The sequence below is a fragment of the Panthera pardus genome, unplaced genomic scaffold, assembly GCF_024362965.1.
Source record: "Panthera pardus isolate Hobbes unplaced genomic scaffold, ASM2436296v1 HiC_scaffold_27, whole genome shotgun sequence".
NCBI lineage: Eukaryota > Metazoa > Chordata > Mammalia > Carnivora > Felidae > Panthera > Panthera pardus.
The window spans coordinates 38,859,003-38,881,555 of NW_026526843.1; the positions used below are offsets into that span (position 1 = coordinate 38,859,003).

Here is a 22,553-nt window from a genome sequence, read left to right on the forward strand (position 1 = left end):
TTGGGTAGTCAAAACAAGGGCAATCTGTGAAGGCAACATACAGGCAGAGATGTAAAGGATAACGAGTCAGCCAGGTGAAAATGGGTAAGAGTACTAGGTAGTTTAAGAAGCATGTGTAAAGGACCCCAAACGTGAAGAGTTTGCTACATTCAAATAACTTAATGCAGACCCGTGTGATGAGCGAGCCCAGGGAAAAGTGGTTTAAAGAGAAGTCTGGATATGTAGGCAGGGACCAGAATACGCAGGTCTTACAGGCCATGGAGAGGAATGTGGACTTTATCTCAGAGACAGTGGGAAGCCCTGTGAGATTAAACTATTGATTTATGTTTTTAAAAGATCATTCTTGACTACTATATATAGAATAAGTCAGGCTGGGAGGTGACGGGATAGTAGCGAAAAAAAAAAAAAAAAGACTAATTAAGAAGAAGCTATTGCAAGAGTCCAGATGAGACATTATGGTTAGTCTGGTGGCAGTGAGGATGGAGAAAAGTGGATGAATTTAAGATATATGTTATTTATTTATTTATTTATTTATTCATTCATTTATTTATTTATTTATTGAGAAAGAAAGAGAGAGGGAGGGAGGGAGAGAGCGCTCAAGCAAGGAAGAGACAGAGGGAGAGGGAGAGGGAGAGGGAGAGGGAGAGGGAGAGGGAGAGGGAGAGGGAGAGGGAGGGAGAGAATCTTAGGCAGGCCCCATGCCCAGTGTGGAGCCCAACGTGGGGCTCAATCTCACAACCATGAGATCCATGAGATCATGACCTGAGCTGAAATCAAAAGTTGGATGCTAAACCGACTGAGCCACTCAGGCACCCCAAGATATATTTTATAGGCCACATTAACAATATTTAGTGATAGAATGGAATGAGGAGGTGTGTGAAGTTGTAGGAGACGTAAATATTAACTCTCAGGTTTTGGGGGGGTCTAGGTCTACATTGAATGTGTTAATTTGAATGTCTCGGGGATATCTGAGTAGAAGTCAGGGATGCAGTTTAATACATGCATCCAACTCCGAAGAAAAGTCTATTTTAGACTTACTATCCAGTAGCTGGGTAGTAAATAATACCATGAACATTAAGAATATTGCTAGGCATAGACGAACGTGTCAGAATTGTGTCCTGATACCTGCTGCATAGAATAAAATGAGCTTTTATAGAAGACTGTGTGATGACCAGAGAGACACAGAAGCAAAATCACAAAAAGGTAGTGTCACAGAAGTCAGGGGAAAAGAGCATTTCTAAAGGGAGCAAATGGTCAACTGTATCAAAAGGTAATGGGAATTGAAAGATCAGAAAAGAAATCTGAGTCTTATATACACGTTTACAAGTATAACAGCACACAGAAAATACTTAAAGCCATGGGAACAAAGGAGATTACTTAAGGGTAGCTTGTGTGTACCTGCACAACTTCTAGAAACATCCATTTTAAGACAGAAGTCAGAGACATTATCTGATTGAAGTTGTAGGCTTTTCATATATTTTATTCAAAATGTTTACTTTCCTAGCATGGAATGCTTACCTTCATACCTGGGGTCCCAGGAGGTCCCTATTATTAAAAAGAAAAGGACTGTTTTATACATATGAGAGGGGATAGAGCAAAAGAACATACTACTTTCCAAATAGTCAGTTGAGTAGATTACTGTAGGGTCATTCTAAGTACAAAGTATCTTAGAGATGACATTTATATGAAATACAATGGAATCCTTACATTTACCCAGCACAGAGCTATACTACCAACTTTTTTTTCCTAAAAATCTTCTTATAGTTTACTAGTTTAAAATGTACTAACTTTGCTCCACATGAACACACTGAGCTCACTTTCTACCCTTCTGATTCTTCTGTCAATTCCTGTGTTCATTATAATCCTAAATTTTATAACTTACTGGAGGACCCTGTAAACCAGGAAAACCGGGACTGCCTGGAAATCCACGTTCTCCCTAGAAGGAGTTAAAAAGAAAGAGTAATGGAGGAACAAGAAACAAAACATAACTATACCAACAAACAATGTCTTACTAAAAAGATTTCGGTTAAAAGGCATTTTGAAACATGCCAGATTGCCAAAAATTCATTAGCCTTCCCTTTCCAATTACTTCAGTATCAACTGCCCATATCAATTCAACCTTCTAAGATACTTTTATCCCTACTCATCAATCCCAATCAGAAATAAAGAAAAAGATCTTCTACCCTAGTCATTTTCTTCTGACAAATCCATTTTGAGACAATCACACCACAGATTCCTGGTCATCATCACATTTAATAGTTAATGATTTATCTCAATTTCCTGCCCATGTATTATATAGATCTTTATTTTAACTGCCCCATTGCATTATTCTTTTATTGTAAACTATTTCAAATTATTTTTGTAAAGAGGAAAAGATGGTAAGAGAGAATGCCATTAATATCACCAAGAGGACAATAATAACAATAGTTCTAGCAATTGCAGGTCATTATGTTTTCTAGGCATCCAATTTTTCTCACTCGCTATTGTAAAGTACTAATATACACATTTGGTTTAGAAAACAAAAGCTAAAATTGCTGTAGAAGAACCCCAATGCAACCTCCTTTCTAATACCTACATGCCATGGTAATCCTAGAGACATCTTTGTCAGAGGCTTAAAAGAGCAAAATTATTACAGCTCTGTGCCTTTGAGTTATTGTCCAGTACTCCTCTCTCCATCACTTTTTACATATGGAAAAAATCGGCCCAGAGAGAAAGGAAGTGGCCTGCCTATCAAGTTTAGAAGACAGAAAACCAAAGAACCCATATATTCTGATTCCATCTCTAGAGCTCATTCTATTAGTTACATAGTAAAGAATATTTAAAAAAAACCATTTAATCTTAAAGTATACATAATGAATCCATCTAGAACATTTTTTGCTCACATAATTGGGGGCCTCAAACACAAAGTAATCATGAGATCTGCTAAGGTGCTGCTTTACAAAAAAAAGAAAAAGATCCCTTTAATCACATAGCATACTATATACATTGTTGACACACTGGTCTTCAAATTTACAACTTTGGCTAGTGGTTTGTTGCTCAAGGCAGGCTGGCAAGCAAACAAACAAATAACCATAATAGACACAAGAATGCAGCCCATTTTAACAGCAATGTTCCATGCAAACTAGCTCCATGCAGGTAAGTTTGTCCCAGCTGAAATGAAGAACACAAGTATGCCTCACAAATCCAAAATAAAAAATTTATTATTGTTGTTGTTATTATTATTATTATTGGCTATTATTATTGTTATTGTTGTTAATTGTTGGTGGTAGTGTTGGTAAGGGTCACATGATCTGAAGAAAAGTTGGAGGTAAAAATAACTTTATTGCCTTCAAGTATATACTACAATAATTATCACAAAATATAGCCTTCATGATACAAAATAGTTTGTTCAAGTTATTTTAAATATGTACCCTATATAAAATCTAACACATGCCATTAGCTACAAAATCTAGGATATTTCATGAACAGTTCCATAAAGTATCATGTGCAGAATGGAAAATGCTGAAAGGATATACAGAAAATAATAACATATTGCATTAATATATAGGAAAAGGAAAAAAGTGAGCGAATAAGATGTAAACTATCAAAAAAAGCAAATTTTCCTCATTGTTTTTCCTTGCTATCACTTTATGATAAACCCAAACAGCTGATGAAACAAAAGAAAAATGGGTCATGAAAAAATGTTTTATCATATGTAAAGTTTTATTTTTCTTTTTAAATTGTTAAATTCATCATTTTTGCCGACAGGGAAGAATTTCTGTTTTCATACTAATAGTTTATAGTAAAAACTGATGTGCTGTATTATAGGTAGATTTTTAGGATTTTTCTTAGGGATGTTATTAGGCAAGGTCAAAAAAATGTTTTAAACATGAATTTTTGAGAACTTACATTGTACCTAGTTTTTAAAAAAGGCAAAGCTAATGAATGACATTCACAAGTATTACTCTTAACAACTGATATAATATTTGAAACATATATATCCTAATTCCTTTTTAACTCTCACCCTACTTTACACTAAAGTCAAAACAGGATTCAATAAAATAACTTTCAATCCAATGCAATATCACAGCTGAATACACGTGTTTAAAGAATTACTGATGTTGTAATATATTGAAAATGTTAACTCAGAACATATCCTATGTATGTATGTTCTAGACCTGTAGCTACTATATCACCAACATTCTTCACATTGATTTCTTCAAATTTTAAAATCTATTTTTATAAAGCATATTGCCTAAGATTAAGTTGAAGAAATCTCACCTTGGTTCCATTGCATCCTGGGATACCTTGAGGTCCTGGGGCTCCATCATGGCCTGGCATTCCCTTTGAAAAGAGATATAAACACATGTATAATATTTCTTTTAGATTACTTTTTAAGGAATCTTCAATTAAGAAGCCAAATTCTACTTACAGGAAGACCTGGTGTCCCTGGAAATCCAGGAAGTCCAGGAGGACCCTATAATTAGAAATAAATTCCTTGAACCAAACAACAATCAGTAAGAGTAAAATTATATTCTACCCAAAGGAATTATAAAAATTACATTTAGAATAGCAATGGACAAATGTGTCTCATTGATAATTAACATTCACTCTTGCTATAGAAAAAAAGGTCAACTCCTACACGTGTTTAAAAGTCTCTTTTATAGGAAACTATAGAAGCAACTCCTATTTGAGGGAGCATTGTCTTCATTGCACTTAGCAGGAGCAGACAAATTAGTGGAATAAATGTCTTTTCTAAAAGATAAAGCAGTTCTGCCAGGTTGGTGATGAATACTGAATTTAGCAGGGGATGGGTAAGTGGCAAATATATCTGCTCCTGAGAGTATCAATGTGATCACTCCAAAAATTCTTCAATCAAATTTACCTGACAGAATTGGCAAAAATACAAGTTTGACAATATTCTCTGTAGGTGAGGCTCTGGGAAAAGGTACTCTTATACACAGCTAATGGGATTCAAACACCACGGAGAGAAATTTGAAGTATCTAGCAAAATTACACATTTTTACCCTTTGAAGCAACCCATTTCTAAGAACCTATCCAAAGGTACACTAGAAATTAGGAAAAAAAATCAGAATTGAAAGGTTATTGACTGCAACACTGTTATAACTGAAGTTCGGAAATGACCATATAACCATAATTATAGCTAAACACTAGAAACGATAGGGACATAACTAAATAAATTATGGTACGTCCACATGTTAACCAATGCAGCTTTTAAAAAGAATGAGAAAAATCTATGTACACTGAAATGTGTAGTTATCTCCAGGACATAATATTAAATAAAAGAAACGAAGTATAAGTAGTGTATAGAATATGCTACATTTTTATGAGAAGGATGGTGGCACAAAACAATGAAAAGATATACCAAAAATAGTAAAAATGATTACCTGTGGGGGAAAGAGGAAAAAGGGGATGGCAAGAATGGGTGGGAAGCATCTCTGATTATACCACTGTTAAACAGCAATGTAAATATTTTAAATAATTAAAGGTAAAAATTTAGAAGAGGTAGAAATATTATTAAAAATTGAAAACAAACTGAAACCGGTGAACCTAATATAAACCAAGTTGTTGACATAAACCATACAAAGAAAAAATTACTTTAAGTGCCTCTAAAACATATTTTGACTACACTTTCTTAGTGAAATTAGTCCATTCAAAGAGGAAAAAAGAACAGCAAAGAAATAATTAATGGCATTTAAAAATCCTATTATTACTATTAAAATTGAAATTGCTATTTTGTTCACTTGCAAATTGCTATTTTGAAGCTATCATAGGTATATTGTAGGATAAAGAAAATAACAAATTATATTAATGCTATTAGGAACCAAGATTTTCATCACAGGGAGGGAAAGGTGGTGAAGTGAGGGAGAGTAAGTATACAAATCTCTTTTCATTTTAAATTTCAATTGGAAGTAATAATATAAGCTCATGATATTTTTTCTCTTTAAAAAATACATATTTCCTAATTTTGTCAACTGAAAAGACATCAAATCAACTGACCATCAGTAACCATGAAAACCCCTAACACCAGACGGTAGCATCTAAATCACATCTTTCACTAAAGAAGAACCTAGTATCAGATATATGGTCACTTTCAGATTTGGAGAGTAAATGTACAACATAAGCCTGAAGAATCTTGTGTCAGAGAGCAAGGAAATTATCAAAGGTCAATAGAGTTTGTCAACAGGACACAGGAAAGGGGCCAGCCAACTTAAAGGGGCTCCCACAGGCCAAAGATCGGAGATTTTGGCTTCAAAAATAATAATGAGTAAAATTGATTTAACCACATAAATTCCACATGTTTATAATGATAACAAATTCTGTAAACCTTCCTGACCATCACTCAAAATTGCTGGTGTACTAATTCATTACCCTATTAGAATAACTCATTGCCCCATTACAATTCCAGTTGATAAATTAGAATTCTAGCTGATAAATGGTTCATAGGAATTTTTAAAATCATCATTTTGCACCTCTGAACAAAAAAATGGATCTAGGCAAAGATCATCAATGACTACTAAACCACTGGATCAAAGTTGATGGGGAAATTTTGGTGGCAAAATCAGGCTCATATACTGAACCACTGATCAAACTTAATAAAAAAAAAGTGGGATAACAGATATTTGTGAGAGAAGATGTAATTCAATAGTAAGTACACAGCACTATATACAAAGTATTCTTTTTTGTTTTCTTTAATTTTTTGCAGTATAATTTATGTATAGTATAACACACAAATCTTAAATGCACAGCTGTTTCTATATCCCCAGAAAGTTCTCTAGTTGGTGCCTCTTGCAAGGCAACCTCCAGTCTGTAGGAAATATTGGGGACAGAGGAACAATTTAAATGACATCATGAAGAAACAGTCAGATCAAGAATGTAGAATGTAGGTGCCTGGGTGGCTCAGCTGGTTAAGCGTCCAACTTTGGCTCAGGTCACGATCTCACAGTTCATGGGTTCAAGTCCCACGTTGGGCCCTGCACTGACAGCTTGTGGTCTGAAGCCTGCTTCAGATTCTGTGTTGCCCTCTTTCTCTCTGCCCTTCCCCTGCTCCCACTCTGTGTCTCTCCCTCTCAAACACGATAAATAATAAATAAACATTAAAAAAGAATGTAGAATGCAGTAGAATACAAATGACCCAGTTTCTCTAATAGCATAATAAAAGAGTTTTAAGAAACATAGAAACCAAATGCAATATGTGAAACTTGAACAAACCAATTGTAAAAAGATATCCATCTTTGAGACAACTGAGGAAATCTGAATAAGGACTGAGTTTTCAAGTATATTTGAAAATTATTGCTAATCTTTTGAGGTGTAATAATAGTATAGCGGTTATGTAGTTATCAGTTGGAGTAACATATTGAAATATGTATTCATTGGTGGAATGGCTGATATGAGGGATTTACCTAAAAATATTCCAAAAAAATAGTGTGTGTGTGGGATAGATGTCAAACTGTTGCTAGCTTTTGAAGCTGAGTGATGGGTACATAGAGGTTCATTGTATTATAATCTCTGTACATTTGGGTATGCTTAAAAATTTCCATAATAATAAAACTTTTAAAATTTTCATGTCAAGAGTTGCCTCTGAGCTGAGACATAAGGATGCAGGAACTATCAGGCTACCTATTCCTAAGCACTTCTGAAGTTCTAGTTGAGGGACATGGACTACTCAGGCACTCCTAGACACTTGCAAATGGGAATTGAGAGAATGGACAAGTTTTTTTTTTGAGTCTCAGAAGGGCTTATGACATAGTTAATGGTAGCTGTGGTTATTATGAGATATATTATGATTCTTAGGAAGAGCTTCAATAGTCTATTGATATCCACTTATTACACAATAACACAGAAACACATCTGCTAATAAAACCAAGGGTTTTGAGTTTCTTCCCTGCTTTTCCAGGTCCTTACAAACACCAGGCATGAGTAGCACATAAGGTAAGCTACATATTGTTAAGAAGTATAAAGCAAATAGGATGTTTTAATGTTTACATAAAATTTGTACATCCACTAAATTTCTGGAGATCAAGGGATCAGAATGTTTTAACTGTCTTTGTCACATAAACAGACATACTATGTCATCACCCATGTACTTTATACTTGTATAAGTATACTCATCAATCTATGAACACAGAATTTTAGAGCTAAAAGGCACCTTTGACTCTCTAATTTAACAAATGAGAAACTGAGGCTCAGAAAAGTTAAGTATGATTTTCCAAAAGCCAGGACTATTTTTGAACTATAGTTTCCTCCCAGCTCTAAAACACACTGAAAGATATATTTCTACCTAGAAGCTTTTCAGAAAAATTACACTAAATGTGTACTTCCATTTTGAGACACATCCTGATTTTCAGAACATTAAAATGAAAAAGTATACATCTTAGAATTGAGAAAACATTGTATACTTCCAAAGTAGTTTTCTTTTAAGCTTATTGATTTATTTTCAGAGAGACAGAGAAAACAAGCAGGGGAAGGGCAGAGAGAGGGAGAGAGAATATTGAGGCTCCACACTCTTAGCACAGAGCTCAACACGGGGCTCAAACTCACAAACTGTGAGATCACGACCTGAGCCAAAACCAAGAGTTCAACACTTAATTGACCAAGCCACCCAGGTGCCCCCAAAGTAGTTATTTTTTTAACACAGTGGTTTAAATTAGTGCTTCCCAAACTGACGGTCTTCAAGATACACAAAGAAAGTTATAATATTTGTACATGGTACACTGGGAAGGATATACAACCTGCAGTGATTGGCCCTCTGAACCCAGAGGACTGAGATGATCACGAGGTTGGGAAGTTATGTTTAAGTCAGTTGTAAGATATACATATTTTTAATAAATTGACAAATTGCTAGGATTTAGCACTTTTGTATTTCTTGTCCACATAAAGTAATTTAAAATTTTGGTACATTAGTTTAAATAGACACCTGGATATATAGATAACTGCCAAAATAATAAAGAAAGGCTAATTGTAGGCATATGCCAATTCTTACCCTTAACTTTTTAAAAACTATTTATTTTTTCATTTTAATAGGAATCTTTTCCAGTTGTCTCATAACACTTCGTTTGCTTTTTCTCTGTCTTGACCAACAAAACATTTGATATACAGCAAATATCACTTACTCTGATCCCTTTTGGTCCTGGTGGCCCTGTAATTCCATCATCACCCTGAAAGATACAACAGATTTAGTTCTTGTTCCTCCAAAAATAGCCCTCAAATAACTAATTCTAGATTATGACAATAAGAGACTTAAATTTTTGTGAATCTTTGTGAAAGTGAGAAACTTACCCAAGGAAGAAGCATTTATTATTGAGACTGAAAGCACCTTATTTTTTATCATATAGAAAATAAGAAAGGTCTTGGGGTGTCTGGGTGGATCAGTTGGTTGTGCTTCTGACTTCGGCTGGGGTCATGATCTCACAGCTTGTGAGTTCAAGCCTTGCGTTGGGCTCTGTGCTGACAGCTTGGAGCCTGGAGCCTGCTTTGGATTCTGTGTCTTCCTCTCTTTCTGACCCTCCCCTATTTGCATTCTGTCTCTCTCTCAAAAATAAAAATAAAACATTAAAAAATCTATAAAAAAGTAAGAAAGGTCTTTATTTACTGAGAAGAAAACTGCTGATATGTAGTAGAAACTTTGTACCTGACCTGTAAAATTAATTATGAAAATCATACAAAACAAAAATGTAGTGGTAGTGATACTCCTCAAATCATTTATGCATAAGGAAAATACAAGCTGAAAATCTGGGCATTTTCTATATATTTTTTAAACATTATTTTTAAAATTTTATTATATCTTCTTTTAATGTTTTATATTTGGAAGAGAGAGAGTGCAAGCGGGGAAGGGGCAGAGAGAGAGAGGAGGACAGAGGATCCCAAGTGGGCTCTGTGCTGCTGGCGGAGAGCCTGATGCAGGGTTCCAACGCATGAACCCTGAGATCATGAACTGAGCCAAAGTCAGATGCTCAACCACTCAACCAACTGAGCCACCCAGGTGCCCCAGGCAGTTTCTTTATTATGTCAATCTGCTGCCATGCTGGTAATAAATGGCATAATCTGAGCCTAAGTATGTGCTGCTCTTGAGTTTGCTGTTCTAAACCTTTGCTTTGTTTTATAAGGCACTTTCTACAGGAAGAGCTTAGGAAAGAACAAGAACAAACCAGACACTCCTTTCTACCTTCTTCTGTTGACTGTAAACAAAAGAGGCTGACCACATGTGTGTTAATTTACCCATTTCTAGTTACAATTGCATTGTTGAGAATTTGAGGTTTTGTCTCACTAAGTTTTTATTAACTAGTTTTTTTAAATAGAATAAAGAAAACCCAATTCTGCTCCAAAAGATGGGAATTTCAGTGGAACATATAAGCTAGTAGGCCACCACCTGAAGCGTTTAGACAGATTTTATTAAACTAAGACATCTTGCTTTACACAAGTGGTTTCTAAATCACACAACTCACAACCTTAGAGGCTCCACTGGGGGTTCCTTGATGCCTATGTCACTACCCTCTTTCAATCAGCGCAGCTTTGTTTTTATGTTTTATGTGGGGCTTCCAGGAAAAGCTTCATTTGGGAAAAGGGTTACCTGGTATATTAGTTTCTTATGCTGTTTTTATAAATTACTACAAACTTAGTGGCTTAAACCAACACAACCTTACTGTTCTGGAAGTCAGAAGTATGACAGTGGTCTCAGTGGCAGAACACTGTTGCTTTCTGGAGGTTCTAGGAGGATAAATCCATTTCCTTTCTTCCAGCTTCTAGAACAGCCAGCCTTCCTCAGCTCTTCAATCTTCAAAGCCAGCTATGGTTGAATGAATCTTTCTAACACTGCAACACTCCTACACTGATTCTTCTGCCTCCCTCTTCCCCATTTAAATGACTCTTGTGATTATACTGGGCCCACCTAGATAATCCAGAATAATCTCTGTGGTTGAAGACCAGCTAATAAGCAAATTTAATTCCATCTGCAATCTTAATTTTGCTTGTCTATATAAACTAACATATTCACAAATCCTGAGGATTAGGTCATGGACATCAATTAGGGTATGGGCAGTATTCTGTCTACTATCCTTAACTTCTTAAAAAGTTTAATAATCTATTTCCACAACAGACTCATCTCTAAGGAGATTAAAGTAAATCCAAGTGTATTTTATTTTATTTATTTATTTTTTTAAATGTTAAATTTATTGTGAAATTGGTTTCCATACAACACCCAGTGATCATCCCAACAGGTGCCCTCCTCAACCCAATTCTATTTTAAAACAAGGAGAAGACTGCTTAATGCATCTTTTTGGGTCTTTCCACAAAAGGCAGGTATAAGACAAAGATTCATTAATGTTGTAGTGGTTGTACTAACCAACATGGTTAAATAAGAGACAGATAATAGAGGTACCAAAATTGGAAAGGATGAGGCAAAACTACCACTAAAAGCAAATAAATGATTGTATGAGTGGAAACCCAAGAAAATTACATGAAAGCTACTATAATCAATAAGGTAACTCAGGAAGATAACTGTACACAAAATTAATATGAGAAAATAAATAGCTTTCTTATATACCAACTACCAGTTAGAAAACATAATGGAATAAAATATACAGTTTACAGTAGCAAAAGTAGGATAAAATATTTTGGGATAAACTTAAGAGATGTGCAAGATTCATAAGAAGAAAAGGTTAAAACGTTTCTGAAGTTCAAAATGGGAAATAAGAACAAATGGAAAGGCATTCCATGTTCTTGCATAATAGGAGTCAACATAAAAAATGATCAATTCCCAATAAATTTAGTTAAAATTTGACACAATAAACAGAAATAACATGAGTTTTGAAAAGGCAACTGGATAAGGTGACTCTAACGTTCATATGGAAAAATAAATAATCAAGAACATTGAGGAAAATTCTGGGGAAAAAAAGAGCAGTAAGGGGACGCTAGCCCTGTCAGATACAAAAATACAGCATAATACATCAATAATTAAAATAGTTTGGTTCTGACATTTGAATAAACATATCATTGGAAGAGTATGGAAGGTCTAAAACAAGTGCGTATATTCACATGAATTTGGTTTATAATGAAAGTGGCACTGCAAATCAATGGGGAAATTTATACTGGGACATACTTGTGAGGACATTTGTAAAAAAATAAACATGGAACTTACATCACAAACCGCACACCAGGATGAATTAGAAATAGATATTTACATGAAATGAAACAATATACTTGGATAAAACATGGGAAAATTATTTTATAATCTTACAGTGGGGAAGGCATTTCCTACTCAAAATTCAAAAGCCATAAAGGACCCCTGAAAAACACAGATATACAAAAATATATATACACACACGCACATACTCAGCAAAGACATGACCACCTAGGGGAAATAACTGCAACTCACAACACAGACCAAGGGTAATCTCCCTAATGTATAAATAGCTCATTAACATATAAAATTACCAATAATACAGTAGAAAAATGGGCAAATGATATGAAGACAATTCACAGAAAACACAAATGATTCTTATACCTATGAAAAGATCCTTAATCTCACTCTTAATAAGAGAAATGCAATCTAAAAGCATTGAGAGACCATTTTCATCTATCAGATTGACAAAAAGTCAAGTCTCATAATAGGGTTGGTGAAACTAGGGAAATTGATCTTCCTGTATATTGCCAAACCAAGGATAAGTCATATAACTTCTTGGGGGGCAATTTGGCAATATCCATAAAAATACATAAAAACATGTACCCTCCTTATGGTAATCTTACAGAGATAATCCCCTATTGGGGAAAGGAAGTCTATTAAAATTATACATCTTAGCAGCACTGTTTGTAGTGGCAAAAAACTGAAAATTATTTAACTAATCATCAATAGGGGACTGGCTTAATAAATTATGGTTTATACATGCAGTGGAATACAATCAAGTTATAAAAGATAATGAGGAAGTTCTGTGTGTACTGACATGAGATGTCTACAATATATATTAAGTGAAAAACAAAGGCCAAACATGTTGAATATGTTACCACTTTATAAACAAACGTAGGTAAAAGTGCGTCTGTGTGTATATAAGCATGTATGTGCATGTATATATTTGTATCTGTGCGCATATCCATAAAAATTATTGAGCATATTCACAAGAAAGTACTAGAAATTAGTATCTGTTAGGGATATGTAGAATTCAGTGCTAATGGATACAGGTGGAAAGGAAATCTTTTTCACAATATACTTTCCTATGTTTATTATTTTGTGTAAATGAATATATTATCAAAAATTAATTTAATTTTATTTTTAAGAATAAAGAAATCCTTTGTAAATTTTTATATATACAATCTATACATGTATTTGTTTTATATATCTTTACTTTCATATATAAGAATATATATTGGGAAGCCTTGGTGGCTCATTTGGTTAAGTGTCTGACTTCGGCTCAGGTCATGATCTCACAGTTTGTGGGTTCAACACCCACATCAGGCTCTGTGCTGACAGCTCAGAGCCTGAAGCCTGCTTCAGATTCTGTGTCTCCCTCTTTCTCTGCCCCTCTTCCACTTGGGCTGTCTCTCTTTCTCTCAAAAATTAATAAACGTTAAAAAATTTAAAAAAGAATATACATATTAAAAAACAATCCTACCAAATTTTTGACTGAGCATATATGTCAACATATATGCATGTACTAGAACACCCAATCACATAAAAATTATGAAGTATAAATTCAGCTACATTGGGAAGCACGAAATCAGACTGGAAATAGAGGTACAAGGCTCTTCAAATTTAGAATCCCAAAAGTTTAGAAAGCAGTCCAACCTTTTCATTGTACAGATACTGAAATGGAACCACAGCAAAAGACTGGACTAATTTCTAAATCTAAAATGCATACAATCACACCATTAAAAGCTGTCATACTATTGTACAATAGTTCTAGTTAATGCTGTATTATTTCAAAGGGATTCTAAGGTAGTTAACTTTTTTTAATCTGCTGCAAATCTTTATTAAAAGTGCCACCTTTCAGCAAGTATGGTGCACAAGAAATTCAGCCCATAATTCACCTGGGTAAACTCAGGTGCAAGAAATGTATCTTTATTTTATTATGGTTCAAAGTAATTTCTATTTCGAAGCTAACATGACTGAACACTTCACTAACATGACTGAAATTTAATCTCAGTTGCTTGAAATCCCCATCTCATTTTTATAAGGCTGTGTCTAAATTATGGAGAGCTTAAGGAGTTCCGAGATGTTGAGGGGTGAGTTAGTCCAGTCCAAGCTAGAATTCATTGAGATGTCCCACGCCAGTAGGACGCATGGATTACTGCTGAGTTAGTGCTCAGTTCCATCCACTTGACTCTTTCAGATCCAGCTGCTACTTCTGTGCCACTTCTGGGTGCACAAGAAATAATCTGCTGTTTTTGCACTTCATTAGACATAAGAAATTCTGTTAAGTGCCCCATCTACTTAACTTCTAGGCAGTCATTTAGAGTCTTGCTTTTTCCTTAGTGTAAAGTTCTACTCAGAAAATTTAGTGCAGGTCCCTTCTGCTCTTGAATCTAACAAGACTACCTTGATATACTGTCACTTCCTCAGAGATCATGCCCAAGCACACCACCCCCACAATCTATGCTCTGATACAGTTAAGTGTTTATGAGTATTTATGTATTTAAATTAATTTCCTCCTTTATTGGAAAGACTACTTGATGAGTATCCATTTGATATCCTTAATACTCTAATGACATAATGTACCACTATTACATGAAATAAAATTAGGGGGAAAAAAAGGTTTTTAAACTACTTTTCATTTCCAGGCAAAAAACAGAACTGGCCCCTTTCATGGTCAGTTCACCAGTCTACCTAATATAGATGGTAAAGGGCAATCAACCAAAAGAACTATTTTTAGAAAACCCAGAAACTTCTCCCAATCTTAGCATTCACTATTATCTCTTTGATTCCCTATCATAACATACACATGGGGTGATATCCTTGCTTATGGTATAGGAGAGATTGCCTACGCAGCAGTCAACGGGGAAAAGTCTTCCCAACTGATAGGAAAACAGTACCTTTGGATCCATGAGCCTGCACATAGGAAAGAAAGGGTGTATGAACCTATCCTCTCATCTTTCTCTCCCACAGAACAGCCTATGTGACATCTACCTCACCAAAGTCACTGATATACCTATCCCAGGTAGTTGCCACGACTCTGAATTTGACAAACTGCTGAATATGTCACCCACTGTCCAACCCTATAGGTAAACACCTTACTGCTGTGCCACTGAATACAACAAATAGACATGTCTCTAAACATGAAACATTTTAGTACCTCAGATACCCCAACCGTATCACAGTGGACCTGATGTGTTGCCACAGTTGGACTCTGACACTACAGAAACAAAATGCCTCCTCACGTGTCAAATTTCTTCTGTCTGAGATGGGATTAACTGAAGCATCTGGGAAAAGGGAAATGAGATCTGCCACTAGGGCTATTTTGACCTCTATAGTGGTGGTTTCCTCCTCCCCTATACCTGTGCCCACCTGACACAAATTTTCCAATTCCACTTAAGTACCCTACCCACCAGAAGGAACTTTGGGCTGGCTGATCCCCACGGCAATCAATGGCTTTTATACTACCAGCACTGTGTGTGTCTCCCTTGGGGTATTATTATTTGGTAAAAGCCTGGCCTTCAACATTCCTACCAATGTAACACGTACCTACAGGGCATTGATAACAGACTACCAAATATTCAAGACAGTCTCTCCTATTGAGCATATCAAACTAAACAGAGTAAGAGGGGAATTCCAAAACCAGGTGTTCTGGTTACTGAGGAGAACTGTCACGTGGTGGTATTGATTCTATTCATGCGTATGCTCCAGGCAACTTTTCCCACTCAGGGTCATTCAATTACAGCAAGTTATGTACAACCTGTCTTTGACCATTATTTAACTCATCAATGACACTACTTCAGTTTTGGAAGCAGAACAGACTAGCCTCAACACAGCCCTCAACTTCCTCTTGGCCATCCAAGGCAAGATCCTCACTGGTACAGTTCCATGGGGAAAAATAGGACAGTGGGAAAGTTGGTGCTTTTTCTAGTTAAACATTTTGTTTATTACACTGTCACAGTAAAAGGTTTGACTATTCCTTTCATTTTGGCTTGTTGCCTTAATCAGCTACTCTGACACCTGGCAGTTTAGCTCTCTCCAGCTCAGCTGAGCTCCTGACAAAATTCAGTTTTTGTTAAGGATATCAATAACTACATACAATTAGCAACATCTTCCAAAACCATATGAATATGACAGTAATATTCAGTTTTTTAAACCAACAACAGAATATAGACTCTCAGCTATCCTATTATTTTATTTAGATATATTTTTAGTTGACTTGATACCTAGTCCCACATTTAAGATGACTTAATGCCTCTAGTATTACTGGATGGCAACCTGGTACATACCTTTTGTCCCCGAGGCCCTGGAGGCCCTTCTGGACCTGGAAATCCAGGCAAACCTGGATGGCCTTCCAAACCTGGAAACCCTCTCTCCCCCTGCAATTGAACAAGAATGAAATGTGAGTGAATTTTCAAGCGAAGGCATGGTTGAGATTCAAAAAGATCAAAAAATTATCTAGAGAAAACTAACTTAATTTAATGATACTAAATTCACAGTACCCACAAACAGGAGAAAACCTGTAAGATGTGAGTGGAAAACCACAAACCATTCTGAATTTGTCATATATGGTAATGCAATCAATTGCTTTCCTGTAAAGGTAAAAAGCATATCAGAGATGAAACGAGGTTTAAACATACTGACATCAAGAGTTTACCACGGAAGATGGCAGTAAATCCAGGAAACCAGGTCTGTAGGGGTTACATAAAATAAATATGGTGCAGGGATAAAGAAGTGCAAAACGAAACCATCTGAGAAGTTTTCAGATTTGTTGCAAAGTGGAAGAGTTGCAGAATTACCCAGAAGGGAAATTCATTACTGACTGGAGATAAATTAGTCAGAAAAGGGCTCTAGAACACCAAAAAGTTTATATTTTTCTTATTGTAAGATTAATACAAAAAGGAATGCATGGTTATTGTAGAAGCACAAAAAAACATAAAAGAAAAAAAAAAACCAGGAGGAAGAGTTAAGATGGCAGAGTAGTAAGGGGACCCTGGGCTTGTCTCGTCCCTGGAACATACCTAGAGCAACATCAAACCATTTTGAACACCTAGGAAATCGATCTGGGGATTAGCAGAACAATCCATAATTTGAGGGAGAGAATGCAGCAGGTACATGGTGCGGAGAGGTGAATTGGGGGAGAGAAGAGGCCGGTGCCACAGAGGAGGGAGCCGTTTTCACGGAAAGGAGAAAGAGAGAGGGGGAGATTGAGCAGGGCATCAGGTTTGCACAAGAAAGCACTGCCCCTGAAAGCAGCTAGAGAGAAAGAGTGAAGACACACACAGGAGACCGCATAAGAAAACAGTTCCCTAAAACCATTGACAGGGGAAAAGGGAGAGGGTTTCAATACTGCCAGTTTTTTGTAAACAGTGGAGCAAAAAGTCTGAAGTTTCAGAGCCCAGCCCCTAGTGGTGCTCTAGCGAGGAAGGAGGGCAGAGCACCGGCAGCGGACAGCTTGGTCTGAGGATCCCCTGGGTGACACAGAGAGAAGCGGTTCACCTGCTTGGACTGCATTTGATAGAGGTGATACGGCCTCTCCTCTGGCAAAAGACCCAGCGGGCATGTCATCAAGCTGCCATGCCATGTTCACCTCTATAGGAACAAAGACGCCAGCTGAGGGCAGCAAACCCTGGAGCCGGTTGTGTGTTGCAATTTATCATAAATTCTGAGCTGCTGCCACTGTGTGGTAGCACGACCATTTCTGGGACAAGCTGGCCACAGTGTGCACTGGCCACAGTGTGCAGAGACCGTGGGTTGGAACAGCGGGGATCTGTGAGGTGTGGGATTTTGAAACACAGCCACACCTGAGATAAAACTCTGGAGAGGGGCACCGCCTGGTAGGCAGACAGCTTGGACACAGATAAGAGGGAGGTGGGGAGCTGATGGAAGCCAGGGACACAGGAGCTGTCAGGGGTGACTGATAGTGTGCCTACAAGGGCACGAAATTCCCATTCCGGAGACTTGAGAGAGGGGTGAAACAATTTTCACCATTAGCCCACCAACACTGATCGACCTCAGTGAGCTAAACAGCGCCACCAAGTGGAGAACAGAGACAACATACCAAAGCCCTGACCACCTGCACACTACAGGCACATCTCCACTAGGGCAAGTGGGCCTGAGAATCAGAACAGCAGGTCCCTCCCCCCCATAAGACCAGCACAAATCCTTTCCAAGGACTTACTCTACTGACCATAGACTGCTGCAAAGTTTCGACTCTAGGGGAAACTGGATCTACCTTCATGTGGGTTTTTTTGTTTGCTTGTTCATTTGTTTTGTTGTTGCTTCTGTTTTTTTTTTTTGTTGTTGTTGTTTTTCTTTTCTTTTGTTTTTGGATACAGAACAAGCAACATTTTTTATTTTATTTGATCTTTAATTTATTTTATTTTTTTTACTTTTAAAATTTTAAATCTTTTTTCTCTCTTCTCTTTTTTCTACCAAGCTTCTCTTAAACAGATCAAAGCAGAGCAAAACATGCTTAGCATCTAACTTTCTTTATCTGATTTTTTTTATTTTTAAATTTTTATTTCATTTCATTATTATTTTTATTGTGTTTTTCTTCCTTAAAAGTGACAAGATAGAGGAATTCACCTCAAAAGAAAGAACAGGAAGAAATGACAGCCAGGGATTTAGTCAATGCAGATATAAGTAAGATGTCTGAACCAGAATTTAAAACAACAATTATAAGGATACTAGCTGGGCTTGAAAAAAGCATAGAAGACACAAGAGAATCCCTTTCTGCAAAGATAAAAGAACTGAAATCTAGTCAGGCCAAAATTAAAAATGCTATAACCAAAATGCAAACCCATATGGAGGCCATAAAAACGAGGATGGATGAGGCAGAGGAGCGAATTAGCGATATAGAAGACAAAATTATGAAATATAATAAAGCTGAAAAGAGGGAAACAAATGTCAGGGGTCATGAAGGCAGACTTGGAATTCAGTGATTTTATTAAGACATAAAAACATTAATATCATAGGAGTCCCAGAAGATGAAGAGGGAGAAGGAGAGGCAGAGGTTTATGTGAGCAAATTACAGCTGAAAACTTCCCTAATCTGGGGGAGGACACAGACATCAAAATCCAAGAAGCACAGAGAACTCCCATTAAATTCAACAAAAGCTGGACATTACCCAGACATATCATAGTCAAATTCACAAAATACACAGACAAGGGAAGAATCCTGAAAGCAGAAAGTGGAAAGAAAGTCCTTAAACTTATAAGGGAAGACAGATCAGGTTCACAGCAGATCTGTCCAAAGAAACTTGGCAAGTGAGAAAGGAGACAAGATATATTCAATATGTTGAATGGAAAAAATATGCAGCCAAGAATACTCTCCAACAAGGTTGTCATTCAAAATAGAAGGAGAGATCAAGAGTTTCCCAAACAAAAACTAAAGGAGTTTGTGACCACTAAACCAACCCTACACGAAATATTAAGGGGGGGGGGGGGGGGTAAAAAAAAGATGAAAAGCAACAAAGGCTAGAAAGAACCAGAAAGCATCACCAGAAACGCCAAATCTACAGGTAATATAATGGCACTAAATTCATACCTTTAAATAATCACTCTGAATGTAAATGGACTAAATGCTCCAATCAAAAGACATAGGGTATCAGAATGGAGGAAAAAAAAAAAAAAAACAAGATCCATCTATATGCTGCCTACAAAAGACCTATTTTAGACCTAAACATACCTGCATGTCGAAAGTGAGATAGAGAACCATCTATCATGCTAATGGCTGCCAAAATAAACCCAGAGTAGCCATACTTATATCAGACAAACTAGATTTTAAAACAAAGACTGTAACAAGAGATGAAGAAGGGAATTGTACCATAATTAAGGGGTCTATCCATCAAGAAGATCTAACAATTGTAAATATTACGCCTCCAACTTGAAAGCAGCCAAACATATAAATCAATCAACGACGAAAGGAAACTCACTGATAATAATACAATAATAATAAGGGACTTTAACATCCCACTTACAACAATGGAAAGATCACCTAAGCAGAAAATAAACCATGAAATAATGGCTTTGAATGACACACTGGACCAGATGGACTTAGCAGATATATTCAGAGCATTTCATCCTAAAACGGAGGAATACACATTCTTTTTGAGTGCACATGGAACATTCTCCAGAATAGATCACATACTGGGTCACAAATCAGCCCCCAACAAGTACAGAAAGATCAAGATCACACCATGCATATTTTCAGATCACGACGCTATGAAACTTGAAGTCAACCATAAGACCAAATTTGGAAATGGGTGCCTGGGAGGCTCAGTTGCTTAAGCGTCCAACTCTTGATTTTGGCTTAGGTCATGATCTCATGGTTTATAAGTGAAAGCCCCACATCGGGCTTTGTGTTGACAGCATGGAGCTTGCTTGAGATTCTCTCTCTTTCCCTCTCTCTCTGCCCCTTCTTTCTCCACTCTCTCTCTCTCTCTTGCTCTCAAAATAAATAAATAAACTTTAAAAATAAAAGAAAAAGAAAAAAATTGGAAAGCTTTCAAATACATGGAGGTTAAGGAATATCCTACTAAAGAATGAATGGGTTAACCAGGAAATTAAAGAAGAAATAAAAAAATACATGGAAGCAAATGGAAATGAAAACATGACAGTCCAAAACCTTTGGGATGCAGCAAAGGCACTCCTAAGAGGGAAGTATATTGAAATTCAGACCTAGCTCAGGAAACAAAAAAGGTCCCAAATACACAACCTTACCTTACACCTAAAGGAGCTACAAAAGGAACAGCAAATAAAGCCTGAAGCCAGCAGAAGAATGGAAATAATAAAGATTAAAGCAGAAATAAATGATATAAAAACAAATAAACAAAAAACAAAGAGTAGAACAGATCAACAAAACTAAGACCTGGTTCTTTGAAAGAATTAACGAAATTGATAAACCCCTAGCCAGACTTAACAAAAAGGAAAGAAAGGACCCAAATACATAAAATCACATATGAAAGAAGAGAGATCACAACCAACACCACAGAAATACAATTACAACAGAATACCGTGAAAAATTATATGCCAGCAAACTGGGAAATCTGGAAGAAATGGACAAATTCTACAAAATTGCATACTACCCAAACTCAAACAGAAAGAAATAGAAATTTTGAACAGACCCACAAAAAACAAAAAAATTGAATCAGTAATTGAAAATCACCCAACAAACAAGAGTCCTGGGCTAGATGGCTTCCCAGTGGAATTCTATCAGACATTTAAAGAAGAGCTAACACCTATTCTTCTCAAACTGTTCCAAAAAATAGAAATGGAAGGAAAACTCCCAAACTCATTCTATGAAGCAGGCATTACCTTGATTCCAAAACCAAAGACCCGAGTAAAAATAATATCCAGGCCAATATCCCTGATGAACACGGATGCAAAACTTCTCAATAAGATTCAACAGTATTCAACAGTACATTAAAATAATTATTCTCCATGATCAAGTGGGATTTATTCCTGGGCTGTGGGGCTGGTTCAATATTTGCAAATCAATCAAAGTGATACACCACATTAATAAAAGAAAGGATAAGAACCATATGATCCTATCAATAAATGCAGAAAAAGCATTTGACAAAATACAGCATTTATCCATTCTTGATAAAAATTTTCAACAAAGTAGGGATAGCTGGAACATACCTCAACATCAAAAAGTCCACATACAATACACCCACAGCTAACATCATCCTCAATGGGGAAAAACTGAGAGCCTTTCCCCTATGGTCAGTAACAAGACAAGGATGTCCACTGGCATCAGTACTATTTAACATAGTACTGGAAGCTTTTGCCTCAGCAATTAGACAACAAAAAGAAATAAAAGACATCCAAATCAATAAGGAAAAAATCAAACTTTCACTATTTGGAGATGATATGAGATTCTATGTAGAAACCCCAAATGACTCCAACAAAAAAATTGCTAGAACTAAGTTGCAGGATATAAAATCAACGTGCAGAAATCTATTGCATTCCTATACACCAATAATGAAGCAGCAGAAAAAAAAATCAAGGAATCAGTCCCATTTATAATTGCACCAAGAACAATAAGATTCATAGGAATAAACCTAATTAAAGAGGTAAAAGGTCTGTACTCTGAAAACTATAGAAGACTTATGAAAGATATTGAAGAGGACACAAAAAAATGGAAAAGCATTACATGCTCATGGATTGGAAGAACAAATATTACTAAAATGTTTCTAATATTCAAAGCAATCTACACATTTAATGCAATCCCTACCAAAATACCACCAGCATTTTTCACAGAACTATAACAAACAATCCTAAAATTTGTATGGAATCACAAAAGACCCCAAATGTCCAAAGCAATCCTGAAAAAGAAAAACAAAACTGGAGGCATTACGATTCCAGATTTCTTTTTTTTTTTTAATTTTTTTTAACGTTTATTTATTTTTGAGACAGAGAGAGACAGA

At 36.2% G+C, this 22,553-nt stretch overlaps 1 protein-coding gene across 2 annotated transcripts in view; it reads right to left on the reverse strand.

Moving 5' to 3' along the window:
• The window catches only part of COL4A5 (collagen type IV alpha 5 chain), a 235,878-nt gene that overhangs the window by 104,907 nt on the left and 108,418 nt on the right, over nucleotides 1-22,553 (reverse strand). For both annotated transcript variants that reach the window (XM_053891275.1, XM_019426823.2), the window contains exons 3-8: nucleotides 16,411-16,500; nucleotides 9,114-9,158; nucleotides 4,412-4,456; nucleotides 4,261-4,323; nucleotides 1,883-1,936; nucleotides 1,519-1,545 (exon numbers count right to left, since the gene is read on the reverse strand). In XM_053891275.1, the coding sequence (XP_053747250.1) occupies nucleotides 1,519-1,545; nucleotides 1,883-1,936; nucleotides 4,261-4,323; nucleotides 4,412-4,456; nucleotides 9,114-9,158; nucleotides 16,411-16,500 (324 nt within the window). The remainder of the gene's footprint in view (nucleotides 1-1,518; nucleotides 1,546-1,882; nucleotides 1,937-4,260; nucleotides 4,324-4,411; nucleotides 4,457-9,113; nucleotides 9,159-16,410; nucleotides 16,501-22,553) is intronic.